A 17,568-nucleotide genomic window follows, 5' to 3' on the forward strand; every position below is an offset into this window, starting at 1 on the left:
CCCTGGCACCTGTGCCGGTGGCATGTAAAAAGCACCCACTACACTCGCGGAGTGGTTGGCATTAGGAAGGGCGTCCAGCTGTAGAAACACTGCCAGATCAGACTGTAGCTTGATGCAGCCTCCTGGCTTCCCAGACCCCGGTCGAACCGTCCAACCCATGCTAGCGCGGAAAACGGACTTTAAATGATGATGATTTTATCTGCCCCCTCCCCTTCCTCTGATGTCCTATCCACACTGTAACCTTTAAAAATAATTCTATAGTTGCCATCAGCTTTTTACTCTCCAAACACATTCTAAAAACATCATTTTCTTCTACTTTTTGTCGAAAGACAAACAGACGTTTGACCCTTTGCCTATCTTGTGTATCACGTGTGAACATATTTCCCTGGCACCCACACAGAAACACAATTTTCTTCAGCCACTTGGGACTTATAAAACTTATAAAAGGATAGTTTTATATTACTTAGAATGTATGAAACAAGAGCTGACCGAACATCGAGAAAGAAGCGTGTTTAGGACAGACTTATGGAAAGGTGTGGTTCAGCCGAAAGGTTAATGTCACCGCCTCACTATAAAGACATATTTTGTGTAACATATCCACCAATGTCTGGGTAAAACCGTCTCTTCTTACAGAATAGCTTGACCCTTTATCTGTCCTGTGTATCACATATGGTACACAGGACATATTTCCCTGGTATCTGAGTATCATGTGATTCACATAATTTTTTCTCATAAGAGTAACTTGGGACTTAGGAAAGGAAAGCTTAATGTTATTGAGAATGATTGAAACAGCAGCTGACTAAATGTTCAAAACAAGCATGGACTTTTAAGACAAATTTATGAAAATGTTTTTGTATTTGGTTTGCAAGATTCTTGATGTTAAATCATGTGTTGAAACAAGTTTTGTTGTGTCTTGGGAGCATCATTATGCCAATAATAACACATGCACAGGTTCAATATCACTTCTTTATTGTTAGCCAATTGATTAAACGTCTGACCAACCAATCGACCCTTTGCTTAATGTGCTGGTTAAATGATCAGTCATTTGTTAGTCAAAATTCTCTCATTGCTGTTTGCAACCTTTTCAGTGACTTAGTGACTTCCCCTCTCACCCCAAGCTACTATAGTTTTGGTCTGAGGCTATAGTAGAAGACACCTGCCCAAAGTTTCATTCAGTGGGACTGAACCTGGAACCATGTGACTGGAAAGCAAATTTCTTACCACACAGCCATGCCTGCACCTATGAAAATATTTTTGACAGTCAAAAGAGTGGAACACTTTTCTCCTTGTGGAAATCTGGTCCCTTCCACATTCACCTTTTTTCCTTTTATAGTTTTTGCTGTTGACTTATTTTTTGTAACATGAGAGAGTGAAGAAAAGATACCTCTGTGAGAGACCCCCATTAAGGCAGGACTAAGTCCTCCGCCAGGCCTGCCCTGTTGACCTCTGTCTTCATCTCGTCTCTACTTGTCTGTGAACATCTGGAGTGTCTTGTTTAAACTCTTTCAAATTGATTCTGTAAAACTTGTTTCCTTTCAGCTCTTTCAAAATTATGTTTTTGTTTCGACTACTTTCTCTCTTCCTTCCTTCCATCCATCCTTCCTCACTTTCTGCGCTCCCCCTCTCTCTCTCTCCTCTATCTTACATAAACTTCTCTCCCCCCTGCTCTCACCCACAAACACTTCCTCTTCTCTATCTCTCACCCACAAATATTTCCTCTTTCTCTCTTCTTTCCTTCCATCCTTCCTTCCATCCTTCCTTCCTCACTTTCTTTCTGCTCCCCCTCTCTCTTCTTTCCTTCCATCCTTCCTTCCTCACTTTCTTTCTGCCCCCCTCTCTCTTCCTTCCTTCCATCCTTCCTTCCTCACTTTCTTTCTGCCCCCCCTCTCTCTTCTTTCCTTCCATCCTTCCTTCCTCACTTTCTTTCTGCCCCCCTCTCTCTTCTTTCCTTCCATCCTTCCTTCCTCACTTTCTTTCTGCCCCCCCTCTCTCTTCCTTCCTTCCATCCTTCCTTCCTCACTTTCTTTCTGCCCCCCTCTCTCTTCTTTCCTTCCATCCTTCCTTCCTCACTTTCTTTCTGCCCCCCCTCTCTCTTCTTTCCTTCCATCCTTCCTTCCTCACTTTCTTTCTGCCCCCCTCTCTCTTCCTTCCTTCCATCCTTCCTTCCTCACTTTCTTTCTGCCCCCCCTCTCTCTTCTTTCCTTCCATCCTTCCTTCCTCACTTTCTTTCTGCCCCCCCTCTCTCTTCTTTCCTTCCATCCTTCCTTCCTCACTTTCTTTCTGCCCCCCCCCTCTCTCTTCCATCCTTCCTTCCTCACTTTCTTTCTGCCCCCTTCTCTTCTTTCCTTCCATCCTTCCTTCCTCACTTTCTTTCTGTGCCCCTCTCTCTTCTCTATCTCTCCCCCACAAATATCTCCTCTTTCTCTCTTTCCTCTCTCTCTCTCTCTTTCTTGTATATATATATCAACCCCACCGTATCTATTTCACCAGATTTCCCCCCAAGCTGTGTACAATGTGTAACTGTCTCCACTGCGCCATCAGTCTTCGTTTTCCCCCCGACAGCATTCTGGCCACTGGCACCGTCATCTTCCTGCGGTTTTTCAACCCAGCATTAGGTAAAACTTCTGTCCTCCTTATATACATACATACGTATATATACATATATATATAACTAATGTAGGATAAAATTCTTTTCGGGAAAAAAAAATTTTATCAATGGCCAGCATATCAAAAAATACCTTTAAAGGTTAAGTTTATAAATAATTTACAAGATAAGGGCAAAAGAAAAATTCTAATGCCAAATATCCCCAAAAAAGACAAAATTGTCAATAACCATTATAATTTATGCGTCTCGAAACAAACCGATAGAAATTTCTAAAAAGATTTCTAAACGGATTTTTTAGAAATTTCTATCGGTTTGTTTTGAGACGCATAAATTATAATGGTTATTGACAATTTTGTCTTTTTGGGGGATATTTGGCATTAGAATTTTTCTTTTGCCCTTGTAAATTATATATATATATATATATATAATTCAATACTTATAAAGGGTGAAATATAATTAATAAATTTCACCTAGTAGTTTTTCGGTATGGAAAGGACCACATTCGGTAAAAATTATATATAATTATAATAAAGGGTTATTTGCAATAAGTTGCTTAAACCACATACCGAAAATATTAGAAATAGCAGCCAAATAGGTTACCATTACTAGCACTACAAAAATAAGTCTCCACAAACAGCAATATTTGTAACCCATATATGGTAAAAAGAAGGAAGACAACGAAATCACATGGTCTACTTTGGATTAATTATGGACGATTGTTTCTGGATTAGAATCGAAACGAGTTACAAATACTGTTGTTGGTGGAGACTTATTTTTGTAGTAATAGTAATGGTAACCTATTTGGCTGCTATTTCTAATATTTTCGGTATGTGGTTTAAGCAACTTGTTGCAAATAACCCTTTATTATAATTATATATATATATATATAGCCATAATTATAATAACTGATAAGATGAGGTAAAAAAAATGTCTTTTAAAAAACACAAACAACCTCCCACCCATTCCATGCCCTTTATATTTAGATTTTCTTTCCCCCCCCTCTTCTGCTCCACCCCACCCCTCTTTCACCTCTTACTATCCCCCTCCTTACCCCCGACCTCCCCCCACTCACCGCTATCTATGTTCTTCCCCTTTTCGCACTCCCTTTTCTAACAAGCTGCCACCAGAGTCGGTCAAAATGGTCAGCGGCATTTCTTCTGGCCCTTCATGTGCTGTGCTCAAATCCCACTGAGGGGCCATTCTTGCCATTTGTCCTCTTTGGGGTGTCAGTGAGAGGATATAAGTACCAGTCGAGAATGGGGTGGGTGGGGGGTGCTGTACGATATTATCGTCTTGTCCTTCTCATTGACCTAGGACCCTGCAATGCACTGGTGTCATAATGATCCTTGTAATCTCAGTTCCCTTATGTGCTATGGAAATCGAGCAACCATTATGATGAGCCCTAGGGTTTGTGCGGAAGAAACCGCCTGGTTGTTGTTGTTGTTGGTGGTGGTGGTGGTGGATGCGAGAGGGGCTTTTTTCCTCTTTTGTCATGTCTGGAGTAATCTTCATGTCCTCCCGTCACCCTAATACCATCGCCACAACTTCTTGTTAACATTATCCTCCATTGCCCTCGTGCTTATAATTCAATTACTCATGAAAATTTAATTTTTAATTCACTGCTGCCAAGTACTCCACGACCACCACCACTGCTATCAACACCAACAATTCCTTAACCTTCAGACTACCATAAATAACTAGGTAACTCCTCCTCCTCCTTATTGACTTATTCATCAATTCCCCCAACCCCATCAACATCCCTGTTTATTTCTCCCCTATCTCCATCAGCACCTAATTACCTCCACCACTTCCCCATCGTTATCTTGTTAACACCACAACTTCCCACCCACCCACCACCACCACCACTTTGTTACATGCCCCTCTCCCATGCCACCCACTTATCTAACTTTGCTTCCTTCACACCAACTGCTACAACCAGTAACGAGTCGTTAATCCTGTTACCAAGTAGCTCATTAAGCCCTGCCATGGACAATTTGTTGTTCCATTAATTTAACCTCGCGTGCCCCATCAATCCTCAAACTCATTAATCCAATAATTGATCCCTTCAAAATATTAATAAACCTTTGTAAATTCAGATAATATTGGCATTTCAAGCAAAGCCCTTCATCTGTGACCTTATTTCCTGACATCATCAGCCCTTTATGAAGATCTTCCCCCTTGCAGTGCTGCAAACCCTTGATTAACATCCCTGTATAGAATAAGACCTTCATGATTATCTCAGTCATCTCCAATGGCATAAGCCCCTAAGCCCTTTTTATCAACATTCCCCAACACCACAAACACAAACCCTTCATCGTCGTTCTCCTAAGGACTCTGTAAACCCATCTAAATGTGACAAATTCCTCTGCTGCCCATCATCAGCTCAAAACCGTTATGCATAGTAGTTTCCATGCAATTTATAACTGCAACCATTTTTTTTTTAATAATTTAGGACCTTCATTCTGACCATGAGTACTTTGTTTAGGGTTTCTTGCTAGGCCAACCATCTGTTGGATTCCTTTTGTCACCATTTGACAAGACAACTGGAAAAACACTTAATCGACCACAAGAAGGCGACCAACACACACACACACACATCACCACTGCTGCTGCCATCTAGTGATGGTGGTGGTCTTTGATCTTCTCACATCTGTTGTTGCTTCTGGTGCTGCTGCCAATGTTGTACAACTGCTCCCATCTCCATGGTTACACAATTACCCGCCTCCGTCTCCACCCTCATCCCTTCCATTGCTGTCCGTTTGCAGAAGAAACAGTTATTGTTGTCATTGTTGCTGCTGTTGCTGTTCTTCATGTTTTTTTTTTGTTTGTTTTCTTTCTGGTTTCTTTGCTTTTGTTGTTGTTGATTGATTTCATGTAGACACTCTCTTTTGAAATATATACACTAACTAGCAGTATTGCCCGGCGTTGCTCGGGTTTGTAAGGGAAATAACTGTATAAGCATTTTTAGAGAGTTACTTCCCTTATATAAAACCAAGTAAAAAATGCATTGAAAAAATGATGTTAAATTTTTTTTTAAATCGTAGACTCATCGTAGACACGCGCTAATACCCAGAAGGGCTCGAAATGAATCACGACTATAAGATACCCGCTTTTGGTTAAACTGCATCGCAAAATGTGGGAGTAGTTAGGAATCTAAATCGGAGAAGACAGACACTCACACACACAACTTAAGTTTTATATATAAAGATATGTATATATATATATATATATATATATATATATGTGTGTGTGTGTGTGTGTGTAGATATGTATGTATGTATATGTATATATATATATATATATATGTGTGTGTGTGTGTGTGTAGATATGTATGTATATGTATATATATATATATATATATATATATGTGTGTGTGTGTATGTAGGTATGTATATATGTGTGTGTATGTATACACATACACACACATATATACATATGCATATATATGTATACACACACACATATAAAATGGTGTATTAGCTACAGTGCTATATGAAACCTTGATTTACTGACATTGTCAGCTTCCAGAAAAGGTAGAACAATCACTTGGCAATAACTGGATCCAATTCAAAACACAGGGTGAGGAATCTCGAGACTCGAGAATTCTTGAGTGACAAGAGAACAGATATATGCACATGTTTCTACCTCGAGGAATGCTATCAGCACAGCTTTTACCCGACTTTATCTCCTGCAGAATGAGACAGACAGATATAATAGAATTAGTAGAAATCTACTCACAGGCATGTATGTATAACTTATATATACATGTATAAATCTTTTACTTGTTTCAATCATTGGACTGCGGCCATACTGGGGCAGAGCCTTGAAGGGTTTATAGTCAAATAAATTAACCGAATCTACTCCAGTATTTTTTTTTAAAGTTTGGAACTTCTCCTATCGCTTTATTTTGCTGAACTACTGAGCTATGAGGATGTAAACAAACCAACACCATTTGTCAACCAGTAGTCATGGACAAATACACATCCACTGCCCCACCCCCATATACTCATACACGTATATGTAACGCATGTGTGTGTTGTGAAGGGCAGCATGCAGTCCTACAAAACTATGCCAATACCAACACTGGGGGTCAGCACAGCCCATCAGATCCAGTCAAACTGTCCAACTCATGCCACCTTTGAAAATAGACGTTAGATGATAATGATGATTTTACACTTCCATATATATTTATATATATCTCCAGTAACAACATATGGATGCAAGACCTGGACACTAAAGAAAGCTGACCAGAAGAGAATTAATGCATTCGAGCTTTGGTGTTGGAGAAGACTTTTACGGATTCCATGGACAGCGAGGCTCACCAATGGAGAAGTTCTTAAGCAGATCAGGCCGAAAATGTCGCTAGAAGCTAGGATCACCAAGCATAGATTGGCATATTTCGGTCATATTATGCAGAGAAAATCCCTGGAGAAGGACATCATGCTCGGAATGGTCAGTGGCAAGAGAGGAAGAGGCCGACCAAGAACCCGCTGGCTTGACACCATCAAGAGTGATACCGGAATGGACATAGCCAATCTGAAAGAAGCGGCCCAGGATAGAACTGACTGGAGGACACTGATCCAATGAGTGACCGAGAGTCGACTTCGACTGAGCGGTTAGAGAGATATCTCATCATCATCATGTAACGTCCAGCTTCAATGCTGGCATGGGTCAGAGAGTTTGACCAGAGCTGGTGAGCCAGAAGATTTCACCACACTGCAGTGTCTGTTTTGGCCGGGTTTTTATGGCTGGATGCCCTTCCTAACACCAACCACTCCACAGAGTGGATCGAGGGCTTTTTACGTGGCACTAGCAGAACCACTGCCTCCCCCCCACCACTCCATCATTAAGTTTCTTGAGATTCCCATTGGTTTGTTGTGTTTTTATTTTCATTTCTTTTTTTTGTTTCGTTCTTTCCAGTTCCCGATATTTTTTTTTTTACTTGTTTTGTCACAAATTATCATTTTTTTGCTTGTCAGTTTAATTCTCTCTGTTACCTGTGGTGGTGGTGGTGATGTCAGGTGGTAGTGGTTAAAGACACACAGGCTGACAAAGAAACAGAATGTGATCTAATGATCTCTGTTGGTTGATGGATACTGTAAAAGACAGACAGGTAATAGAAAGACAGATGCTATGGCTGTGTGTGTGTATGTGTTTCTATATGTATATATATATATATATATATATATATATATATATAGGAGTGGCTGTGTGGTAAGTAGCTTGCTAACCAGCCACTTGGTTCTGGGTTCAGTCCCACTGCGTGGCATCTTGGGCAAGTGTCTTCTACTATAGCCCCGGGCTGACCAAAGCCTTTTGAGTGGATTTGGTAGACGGAAACTGAAAGAACCCTGTCGTATATATGTATGTATATATATATATATCTATGTGTTTGTGTGTCTGTGTTTGTCCCCCTAGCATTGCTTGACAACCGATGGTGGTGTGTTTACGGCCCCGTCACTTAGCGGTTCGGCAAAAGAGACTGATAGAATAAGTACTCGGCTTACAAAGAATAAGTGCTGGGGTCAAGTTGCTCGACTAAAGGCAGTGCTCCAGCATGGCCACAGTCAAATGACTGAAACAAGTAAAAGAGTATATATATATATATGCATACACACATGCACAGACTGATAGCAAGGTAGATACATGGATGATGTAACGGCTAGAAAGACATGCTATGGTGAGTATGTGTGTGTGCATGCTTTTCTCTCTCTCTCTCTGTCTATATATATATATGTATGTATGTATATGTATATATATGTATGTATGTATATATATATTAATCAAAGTGTACAGTATTACATATCTGTTATGGCTGATCTTACTGACTGGAGTTCAACAGAGTGTTAGGTAACAGTCTGATTGTGTAACCCTGCACACATTAGAGGTAGCCATTGTGGAATCCCGATGGCTTAGGGACTCTTAGACAGCTTACCCACACACACTCATATATTTGGGTGCAAGCATGGCTGTGTGGTAAGTAGTTTGTTTCCCAACCACACAGTTCCAGGTTCAGTCCCACTGTGTGATACCTTGGGGAAGTGTCTTTTACTGCTGCCTCAGTCCAACCAATGCCTTGTGAGTCGATTTGGTAGGCAGAAATTGAAAAAATAGCTTGTATGTGTGTATTTGTCTCCCACCTTTGTTTGGTAACTGGTGTTGGTGTGTTTATGTCCCCATAATGCAATGGTTTGGCAAATGAGCCCAATCGAACAGATACCAGGCTTTAAAAAATATGAGTATTAGGGTCAGTTTGTTTGATTGATAGTCTTCAAGGTGGTGCCCCAGCATGGCTGCGGTCTAATGACTGAAGCCAGTAAAAGATAAAAGTTTTATATATGTGTGTGTGTGTGTGTGTGTGTGTATGTATATATGTGTATGTGTGTTTGTATGTATATATGCCTATGTGTGTGTGTATGTATATATGCCTGTGTGTATGTGTGTGTGTGTTTGTATATATGTCGTATAAATAAAACAGAGTTTGTATGTGTGTGTGTGTGTGCATATCTGTTCCTTACGGATTTGAAAACTGAGTTGCTGATTTTGGTTTATGAGATATCAAAAGATTGAGTAATCTTTCGGATACCAAATAAACTATGTTTTTGCACAGCAACTCTTTTTTTACTACAAAAATAACCTTAAAACAAGGTCAGGTTGCACAATTTTGGGGTCTTTAGCCAAGGGAGGCAACTCTGTCAAAACAATATGCCTTAGAACATAATGAGGAATGTTTAAAATACATGGAGTTTTACCAGGGAATGAAACCTTCAAGATATACCATTATGTTTATAAAGAAGAGCTGGTTGCTTCATGCACTTTGTGTGCCGATTCTGCCCAGAAGAAAAGAACAAATAATACAATGTGGCTGTTGGTCATAACACTTGGCAACGCCAGGGTGCATTGCTTGTATATATATGTGTGTGTGGGTGTGCGTATACACACACACACATATATACAGAGAGAGACAGAAAGAGAAATAGATTTTTTTTTAAATGTTTTGAAAATATTTTTTTTCTTTATTTTAAATTTTATTGAATATTTTTGCATGTTTTGTTGTTTGTTTCTAGTTTTTTTTTTGCTTCTGAATCTCTCTTGCCCCTCCCCCCCTACTTATTTTCTCTCTCCATCTCTTTTCCTCCCCCCTCTTCCCCATTGTCAGTCACTTCATTATTATTATTATTATAATTCAGTTTTACTGCTGATAGTTGTTGTTGTTGTTGTCTGCTCGTGTATGTTGTTGCCATTGCTGTTGTGACTGTTGTAAGGTACCTCGTCTGTCTGTTTGTCTGACTGCTTGTCTGTCCATACGCACACACATACACGCAAATAAACACACACACACATACACGCAAATAAACACACACACACAGACACACACACACACAAGTACATTTCTCCACTCTCTTCACTTCTTGCACCCCCATGACCACCACCACTAACAAGCATCACAACCACCAACACCCCCCACCACCTTACACAATCACCATCTCCACAATCACCGTCACCAACACCACCACCACCACACTGTGATCCTCCTCTCCTCCACCTGATGCTGTCTCCGTCCACAGGTTCCCCGCCAAACTGCGAAGTATGTGTAATTGCCTCTCCCAAGTGGTAGGTCAACGTTTCCAACAAAGTACTTTTGATGCTGTCTGGACTGTCATCGGGACCGTTATATTTTTACGTTTCATCAACCCCGCAATAGGTAAAACTCGCATTTCACCTCTCCTCTTTATATTTTAGCTTTTTGCAATAAACCTTTTTTTGTTTTTATTTTTCCGTTTACACTTTGGCCATTAATTTTCTCTTTTCTTTTTCATTCATTATTATTATTATTATTATTTTTACTCTATATCTTCTGGAAGAGTTACCTCAATCCGTTATAAATTAACCAAAATGAAGAAGATTGACAAAATTATTTTTGGAACCTGGTGAAGACACATGAGATGTCGAAATATCGTTCATTAGATGACAATGGCACCCTTCTTTTAATTTTGACTCTATTATTATTATTATTATTATTATTGTTGTTGTTATGGTGGTGGTGGTGGTGAGCTAGTAGAATTGTTAGTGTGCTGGATGAAATGCTTAGCAGTATTTCGCCCACTGCTGCTATGTTCTGAGTTCAAATTCTGCCGTGGTTGACTTTGCCTTTCATCCTTTCAGGGTTGATAAATTAAGTACCGGTCATGTACTGGGGTCGATGTGAATGACTTGCCCACTCCCCACCAAATTTCAGGCCTTGTGCCTACAGTAGAAAGGATTATTATTATTATGATTTTACCAGTGCCGGTGGCACGTAAGAGAACCATCCGAATGTGGCCATAGCCAGCGCTGCCCTGACTGGCCTCCATGCCGGTGGCACGGAAAAAGCACCATCCGATTGTGGCCATTTGCCAGCCTTGTCTGGCACCTGTGCCGGTGGCATGTAAAAAGCACCTACTACACTCACGGAGTGGTTGGCATTAGGAAGGGCATCCAGCTGTAGAAACACTGCCAGATCAGACTGAGCCCTGGTGCAGCTTTCTGGCTTCCCAGACCCCAGTCAAACCGTCCAACCCATGCTAGCATAGAAAATGAACGTTAAACAATGATGATGATGATGATTAAGGTGGTGAGCTGGCAGAATTGTTAGCACGCCGGGCGAACTGCTTCGTGGTATCTGGTCTATCTTCATGTTCTGAGTTCAAATGGCACCGAGGTCAACTTTGCCTTCCATCCTTTTGGCGTTGCTAAGATACGTATCAGTCAAACACTAAGGTTGATGTAATTGACAAGCCTGCCGCTTTAATAATAATAATAATCGTTTCTAATAAAAGCACAAGACTTGAAATTTGGGGAGAGGGTCTAGTCAAGGATCTTGACCCCAGTGTTTCACTAGTACTTAATTTATTGAGCTTGAAAAAATAAAAGGAAAATTCGACCTTGGTGGAATTTGAACTCAGAATGTAAAGATGGACAAAATGCTGCTTAACATTTTTTCCAATGTGCTAACGACTTTGCCAGCTCACTAGTTTTTAACAATAATAATAATAATACTTAGAAATATTAAATTTCTAAATATCTCATAGAGATATGTATGGTGGTGGGGTGATAGAGTGGTTGTATACTGTCAACTTAACGTGACAGTAAGGGAATTACACCACCGCTGTTTAGCCCTAGGAAGGGCCGGCAGGAAGCGTCGATGCTTCCTAGGGCTAAACAGCAGTGGTGTAATTCCCTTTACGGGACTGTCACGTTAAGTTGACAGTATACAACCATTCTATCGCTCCACCACCGCTCATGTCTCTTTGAGACATTTAGAAATTTAATATTTCTGATTTTGGTGATCAGTGAATAAACTTCACTGAAAATATATATATATATATTTACGAAGTCTAGACAGATATCTTCAGTTAGCAGGCTTCTGCTACTCTAGACCGATGAGGGGCAAAGACCCAGAAACATGCATGTCTCTAGATGCAGGCCTAGCTGTTGGGGGTATTTGTCTCCCCTTTGTAAATATATAAGGACACAGGAAATGTGTCGAGGCCGACATGAAGCGTCGATGCTTCCTAGGGCTAAACAGCAGTGGTGTAATTCCCTTACTGTCACATTAAGTTGACAGTATACAATAATAATACTAATAATCATATAATGAGTTCAAATTTTGGCACAAGGCCAGCAATTTCGGTGGGGAAGGGGCAAGTCAATTACATCAACTCCAGTATTTAACTGGTACTTAATTTATCGACCCTGAAAGGATGAAAGGCAAAGTTGACCTTGGCGGAATTTGAACTCAGAATGTAGAGATGGAAGATATACTGCTAAGCATTTTGCCCAGTGTGCTAACCATTCTGCCAGCTTGCAGCCTTAATAATAATAATAATAACAATAATAATAATAATAACAATAATAATAATAACAATAATAATAATAACAATAATAATAATAATAAATTGTTTTTTGTTTAAAGTAATGTTATTTTCATTTTTAATTTCAAATCAATTTTATATTAATCATTAAATAATTTAGTTAACTACTGGTTTTATTAATCTTTCACTCCCCCACCCTCATCTCCACCAATCAACACCTTGGTACATGTCACATGAGCCACCTCCATGACGAGGGGACCCTGGTTGTGTTGTGAATTGTAAGAAATAAGTCTCTGCTCAAATCTTACTGGTTTGGTTTCAAATCTCACTCAACTCTTCCCCCCTCCTCCTCCTCCCATCATTTCAAATTGTCTTATGCCAAAGATATATCATAAAATACTTATATCTCATGCCAATGTATGTCATAAATTATGCCTGGCATCTTATGCCAAGACATGACATAAGATACTTATGAAGTCTTATACTAAGATATGCCATAAACTACTTGTGTCTTATGCCAAGTTATGTCATAAACTACTATTTATGACATTTTATGCCAAGACACATCATAAACTCTACTTATGTTTTACTCTAAGATACGCCATATATTCTACCTATGATGTCTTATGCCAATATATCATAAGCTACTTATATCTTACACCCACCAAGATATATCATAAAATCTACTTACGATGTCTCAGATACATCATAAATTCTCCCTATGATATCTTAAGCCAAATATGTCATAAATTACTTACGACATCTTATGCCAAGGGTTGACCCCAGTCAGCATAGTGATATGAGAGGCTCTGTGGAGTGCAAGGTAACTTCCTCTGTAGGGGTTCCTCTTCCAACGACCCTTCACGTATTCATTCTGCATCCACCAACCTTTGCATTGATGCCATTTATGATTGGTTGAGACAGGCATGAATGTCACATTCTCACAGTTCCCCCTTTCAGTGCTCGTAGATCCTACCCCACCTTATCCCAGCAGTTGCCTCAGTTTCTAAGAAAAAGGGGTTTGCTAGGGAAAAAGAAAGGGACTGTGAAACCCCATAAGGGACAACAAGCAACATGAAATCTCTCTCCTTATTTTGGTGTCCTTAAACAAGAGCAAATAGAGGTTGGGATTAGGGCTCACTAACTTCTGTTTGTTACCCCTTCCTTATGGGACTGATACTGGGATCAGCAAATGGACAAAGAGTTAAATACCCCAGTAAATTACTGCTACGAGTACAACATTGACTTTTCAAGCTCTCATGTCCCAGAACCCCTTATAATCCACAGGAACTCCAAATCCCTGCATCCTCCCGACACAGCACAGTATTAATAAAATTGTGTCGTTTATACTTAATGTGCAGCTCCCTTCACATTCTTTTAATTATTTAAGTAAATTTAACCTTTTTGTTTAATTTGAAGTTCAAAAAAATCAGTTGTCCAGAACCAAAGGGTCCAGAAAACCAATGTTGTTCCTGTAATTTGCTGAAGCCCAGTTTTTTTTTTGTTATTTTTTTTTAGTTCAAATCCTAGGCAGCATGAACTTCTCTTATCATACCTCCTGGGGCCATCTACAGTAATTTAATTACCTGATGTTAATTGCTTGCGGAATAGATTGACAAAACGGGTACCTGTGATACACAAACAATAATTAACCTGTTACCTCCCCACTCACACACACACCACTTTTCTCCCTAACTCCCACCTTCTCCCTCAACCACCCACTGTCTAGTCCTCTATCTCAACCCTCTCCCTCTACATTCCTAGTTCTTTCACTCACCTCCTCACCCTCATGCCTTTCCCATTCAAATATCCCCACCCCGTTCCTGAACCACGCACTTCCTGTGCACCCCCCCCACATTCTCCAACCTGCCCCCTGTACATATCCCTAGTTCCACTCTTCTGCTCTGTCCCTTATATTCTGTTCCCTCCACCCAGATGCTCCCCACCCTATTTCCCCACATTCCCAGGGTTCTCGCTCCTCATCCCCCCCAAGCACCTGTCAGTTACCAGAAAGAAGTTAAACTGTCGTTAATTAGCAGCAGCCGTAGACAGCCGGTTGTGTGTGATTGCCAAACCAGTTATTCTGGGTTCAAATCTGACCACGGCAATAACTTCTGGTTGTTTCGGGCCACCACCTTACCCACCAGTTCCTCCTCCACATCGTATTCCCCCTCCCCTACCCCAACAGACGTGCCCCCCCCCCTATATGTCTTTCCCTTCACAATTTCCCCACGACTCCTAACCCCCACCATTGCAGCTGTTCCACCCCTGCCCACTCCTTAAGAAGCAGCTGCAGTGATTCTTGACTCTGAATTACCAATGAATCTTTCAAGTTTTGGTGGGAAGAGGTATTAATGAAGTTCTAACGAGATGCCCCGTTAATTAGCTCTTCCTACTTAACCTCCAGCTTCACGTCACCCCTTATTCTTCTGTCCAACTCAAGGTATTTCTTAAAAAAATACACGTAATTAGTTTTAATCAAATTCATTACTTAACTCATTTATTGTTCTAATTAACTCATTTATTTAATCAATTCTGCTAATTAATTTGTACTGTAATTAAAACACGTGTTTATGAACTCATTAAACTTTCTATTAGGGGTACCGTAAAGTAATGTCACATTCTCCAGCACAGTGCTTTTCAAACTTTTTGCTGGAGCGGAACCCTGAGGAACCCCTGTGCAATAATTTAATAGTCTTATGCACACATATCTGCACAGGAGAAATAAAAATTACTGCCGATTTTAGCAGTTTTGTAACTTCTTGCGGAACCCTAAGGTTTCACGGAACCCTGGTTGATAACCACTGCTCCAGCAAATAGTCTGATGTCATACCACAAGAGGATCTGCACCAAAGTCTCAAGGATTTGTTCTAAAGGCTTAAACCTTGGTCCACTGCGCAGTGGCTATCCATGGCACCTCACGAATTGTCCCTCAAGAATAAAACGGTGCATTTGACAATTTACTACTATTTGCAGGAATGAACAAACACCTTTGCTTAATTGAATTGTAACAGGTGAAGAGAAATGGGTAGATTATACCAGCAATTAATGTAAGAAGCAGTGTCTGTCAGCAAAGGAAACTCCAGTCCCAACACCCTAACCAGATTTTGCTGTGCATTTGGTGAAACACTCTGGGTATTGTTTATTTTGAATGAGTGGAACAAGGGAAGAGTATTACCACAGGAGTTTGTTGTCGACACCTTGAATGTGTCGGTCAAGTTTTGCTCAGAAAGACAACCAGTATCAGTCGAGAGAAAAGGTGTCGTCCTGTAGCAGGGTAATTCAAGGCCACATTCTGCAAAGATAGCCCAAGAAAAGATAAATTCATTCTCCCTCCTCACCAGACCTAGCATCATCAGATTTTCATGTTTTGGGTCCCTTTAGTCAAGGGATCTCTTCAGAGAGGTGCCAATGTCTCTGGTGAGTTGATCTCCATACATTGTGTTTGGATGACCTGCTTGGGTACGGCCATGCTTTGGCATCCATAGCTGTAGGTCACTTGCCAGTTCTTGTTTAGTTTGCCAGTAATGGCCTGCAGGGTGCAAACGTTTTCCCCTTATAATGGTGGAAACGGGCAGGAGACCTTCATACAGCTGTTTCTTGGTGGGATAAGTTCTCCAAGATATGTTTAAGACTGCTCTTAACATTTGGGTGTAGGTTCCATCCAGCTGGGATTCCAGTCTTTTGTTAAGCCTCCAGGTTGCTTCTTCATCCAAAAGGACTGACTCTACTGTTACGCAGAAAGAATTCCTCTGAAGGTTGTCTCATTGGGTTGTTTTCCAGACAATGTCCACTTTGTTTAGGGCTGACCACACTTTGGTTGTCTGGCTTTTTGCATCTTTCTCAGTTGAGTCTATTTTGAAACTGAGGTACGTGAAATCAACTTGACCGATTGGGCCTCCACTGATGTTGGTGAGGAATTGTTGTCATTTGTGAGCATAAAACCAGACAAACTCTTTATCACTATGGAGATGACATATCCAGACATTTTTCTCTTCTAAACAATCTGATTCTTTTTTCCCTTTGTCTGAGGAATTAGAAAATTGGTTTCAGGATGGGAAAATTGAATTGCTAACGATGGCAATTAAATTTCGAAAGATTAAATATATTTACATCTTTTATGCTGTTTCGAACTCATTATAAGGAATGCGACATTATTTTCTGGTACCCCTAGTAATTAATTTACTCATTTGTTTAATCAGTTAATTTGCTAATTAAATTCTTCTTTTATTAAAACACGTGTTTATTTTTAAAAGTAATTTCACGTTTTTGATAATTTGTAATGTTTAAAAAGAGAATTTTAATTAGTCAAATTGTAATTAATTTTTTAAAAGAATATAATTTTGTTTGATTAATGATTTATTTACTATTGTTGTTTTCTAATCTAAATTTTAGTTTCAGCAGACTTAGGGAGGAGAAAGGCTTGCCAACTATGACCATCCCAACTTTGTTTAAAGAAATGGTTTTGTGGACCAAATTGTGTCCTTCCCTATTCGAGTCTGTCAGGATATTTGGGTGGTATTTCTAGCAGGTTCAGTGATCAAATAGAGTGAAGTGGTGTGTGGTGGTGTGGAGGGGGTAGTTGGGTGGGGAGAGGCAAGGGATGAATGGCGTAATGGGGTGGATGGAGTAGGGTGGTAGGTAGATTAATGAGGTGGAGGGGTAATAGGGTAGCAGAACCAGTGGGGAGGGGATTATGGAGTGGTGGGGAAGAGGGGACAGTGAGGTGGGGTAGAATAGTGAGGTCCCATATCTACCTGTACCCCTTTATATTCATTAGTGGTGATCATGGGGATGCATTAGCTTCGCTTTACATCTGGGGAAAGGAAGGAGGAAAAGGGTCAAGGAAGTGCCCAGTCGTATCAAAAGGATCGAAAGTCCTTCCCAAGCCATAAAACCCGTTTCCAGATTCTGTGGGGTACATTTGCACCCCACTGGATGGGATGCCAGTCTGTTGCAGAATTACTCAGTTTGGGCAGCTGAGTGGACTGGAGCAACGTGAAATGAAGGGTTTTGCTCAAGAACACAATGCATTGCCTGGTCCAGGAATTGAAACCACCATTGTACAGCTGTGAATGCAACACCCTAACCACTGATCCACAGGTTTCC

General features: G+C 40.4%; 1 protein-coding gene across 2 annotated transcripts in view; it reads left to right on the top strand.

Annotated features, from left to right (window-relative positions):
- The window catches only part of LOC115225990 (neurofibromin), a 105,951-nt gene that overhangs the window by 78,695 nt on the left and 9,688 nt on the right, over nt 1–17,568 (top strand). For both annotated transcript variants that reach the window (XM_029796963.2, XM_036514988.1), the window contains one exon: nt 10,174–10,310. In XM_029796963.2, coding sequence (XP_029652823.2) covers nt 10,174–10,310 — 137 coding nt within the window. The remainder of the gene's footprint in view (nt 1–10,173; nt 10,311–17,568) is intronic.

The sequence above is a fragment of the Octopus sinensis genome, linkage group LG29 (assembly GCF_006345805.1).
Source record: "Octopus sinensis linkage group LG29, ASM634580v1, whole genome shotgun sequence".
In the NCBI taxonomy this organism is placed as follows: domain Eukaryota; kingdom Metazoa; phylum Mollusca; class Cephalopoda; order Octopoda; family Octopodidae; genus Octopus; species Octopus sinensis.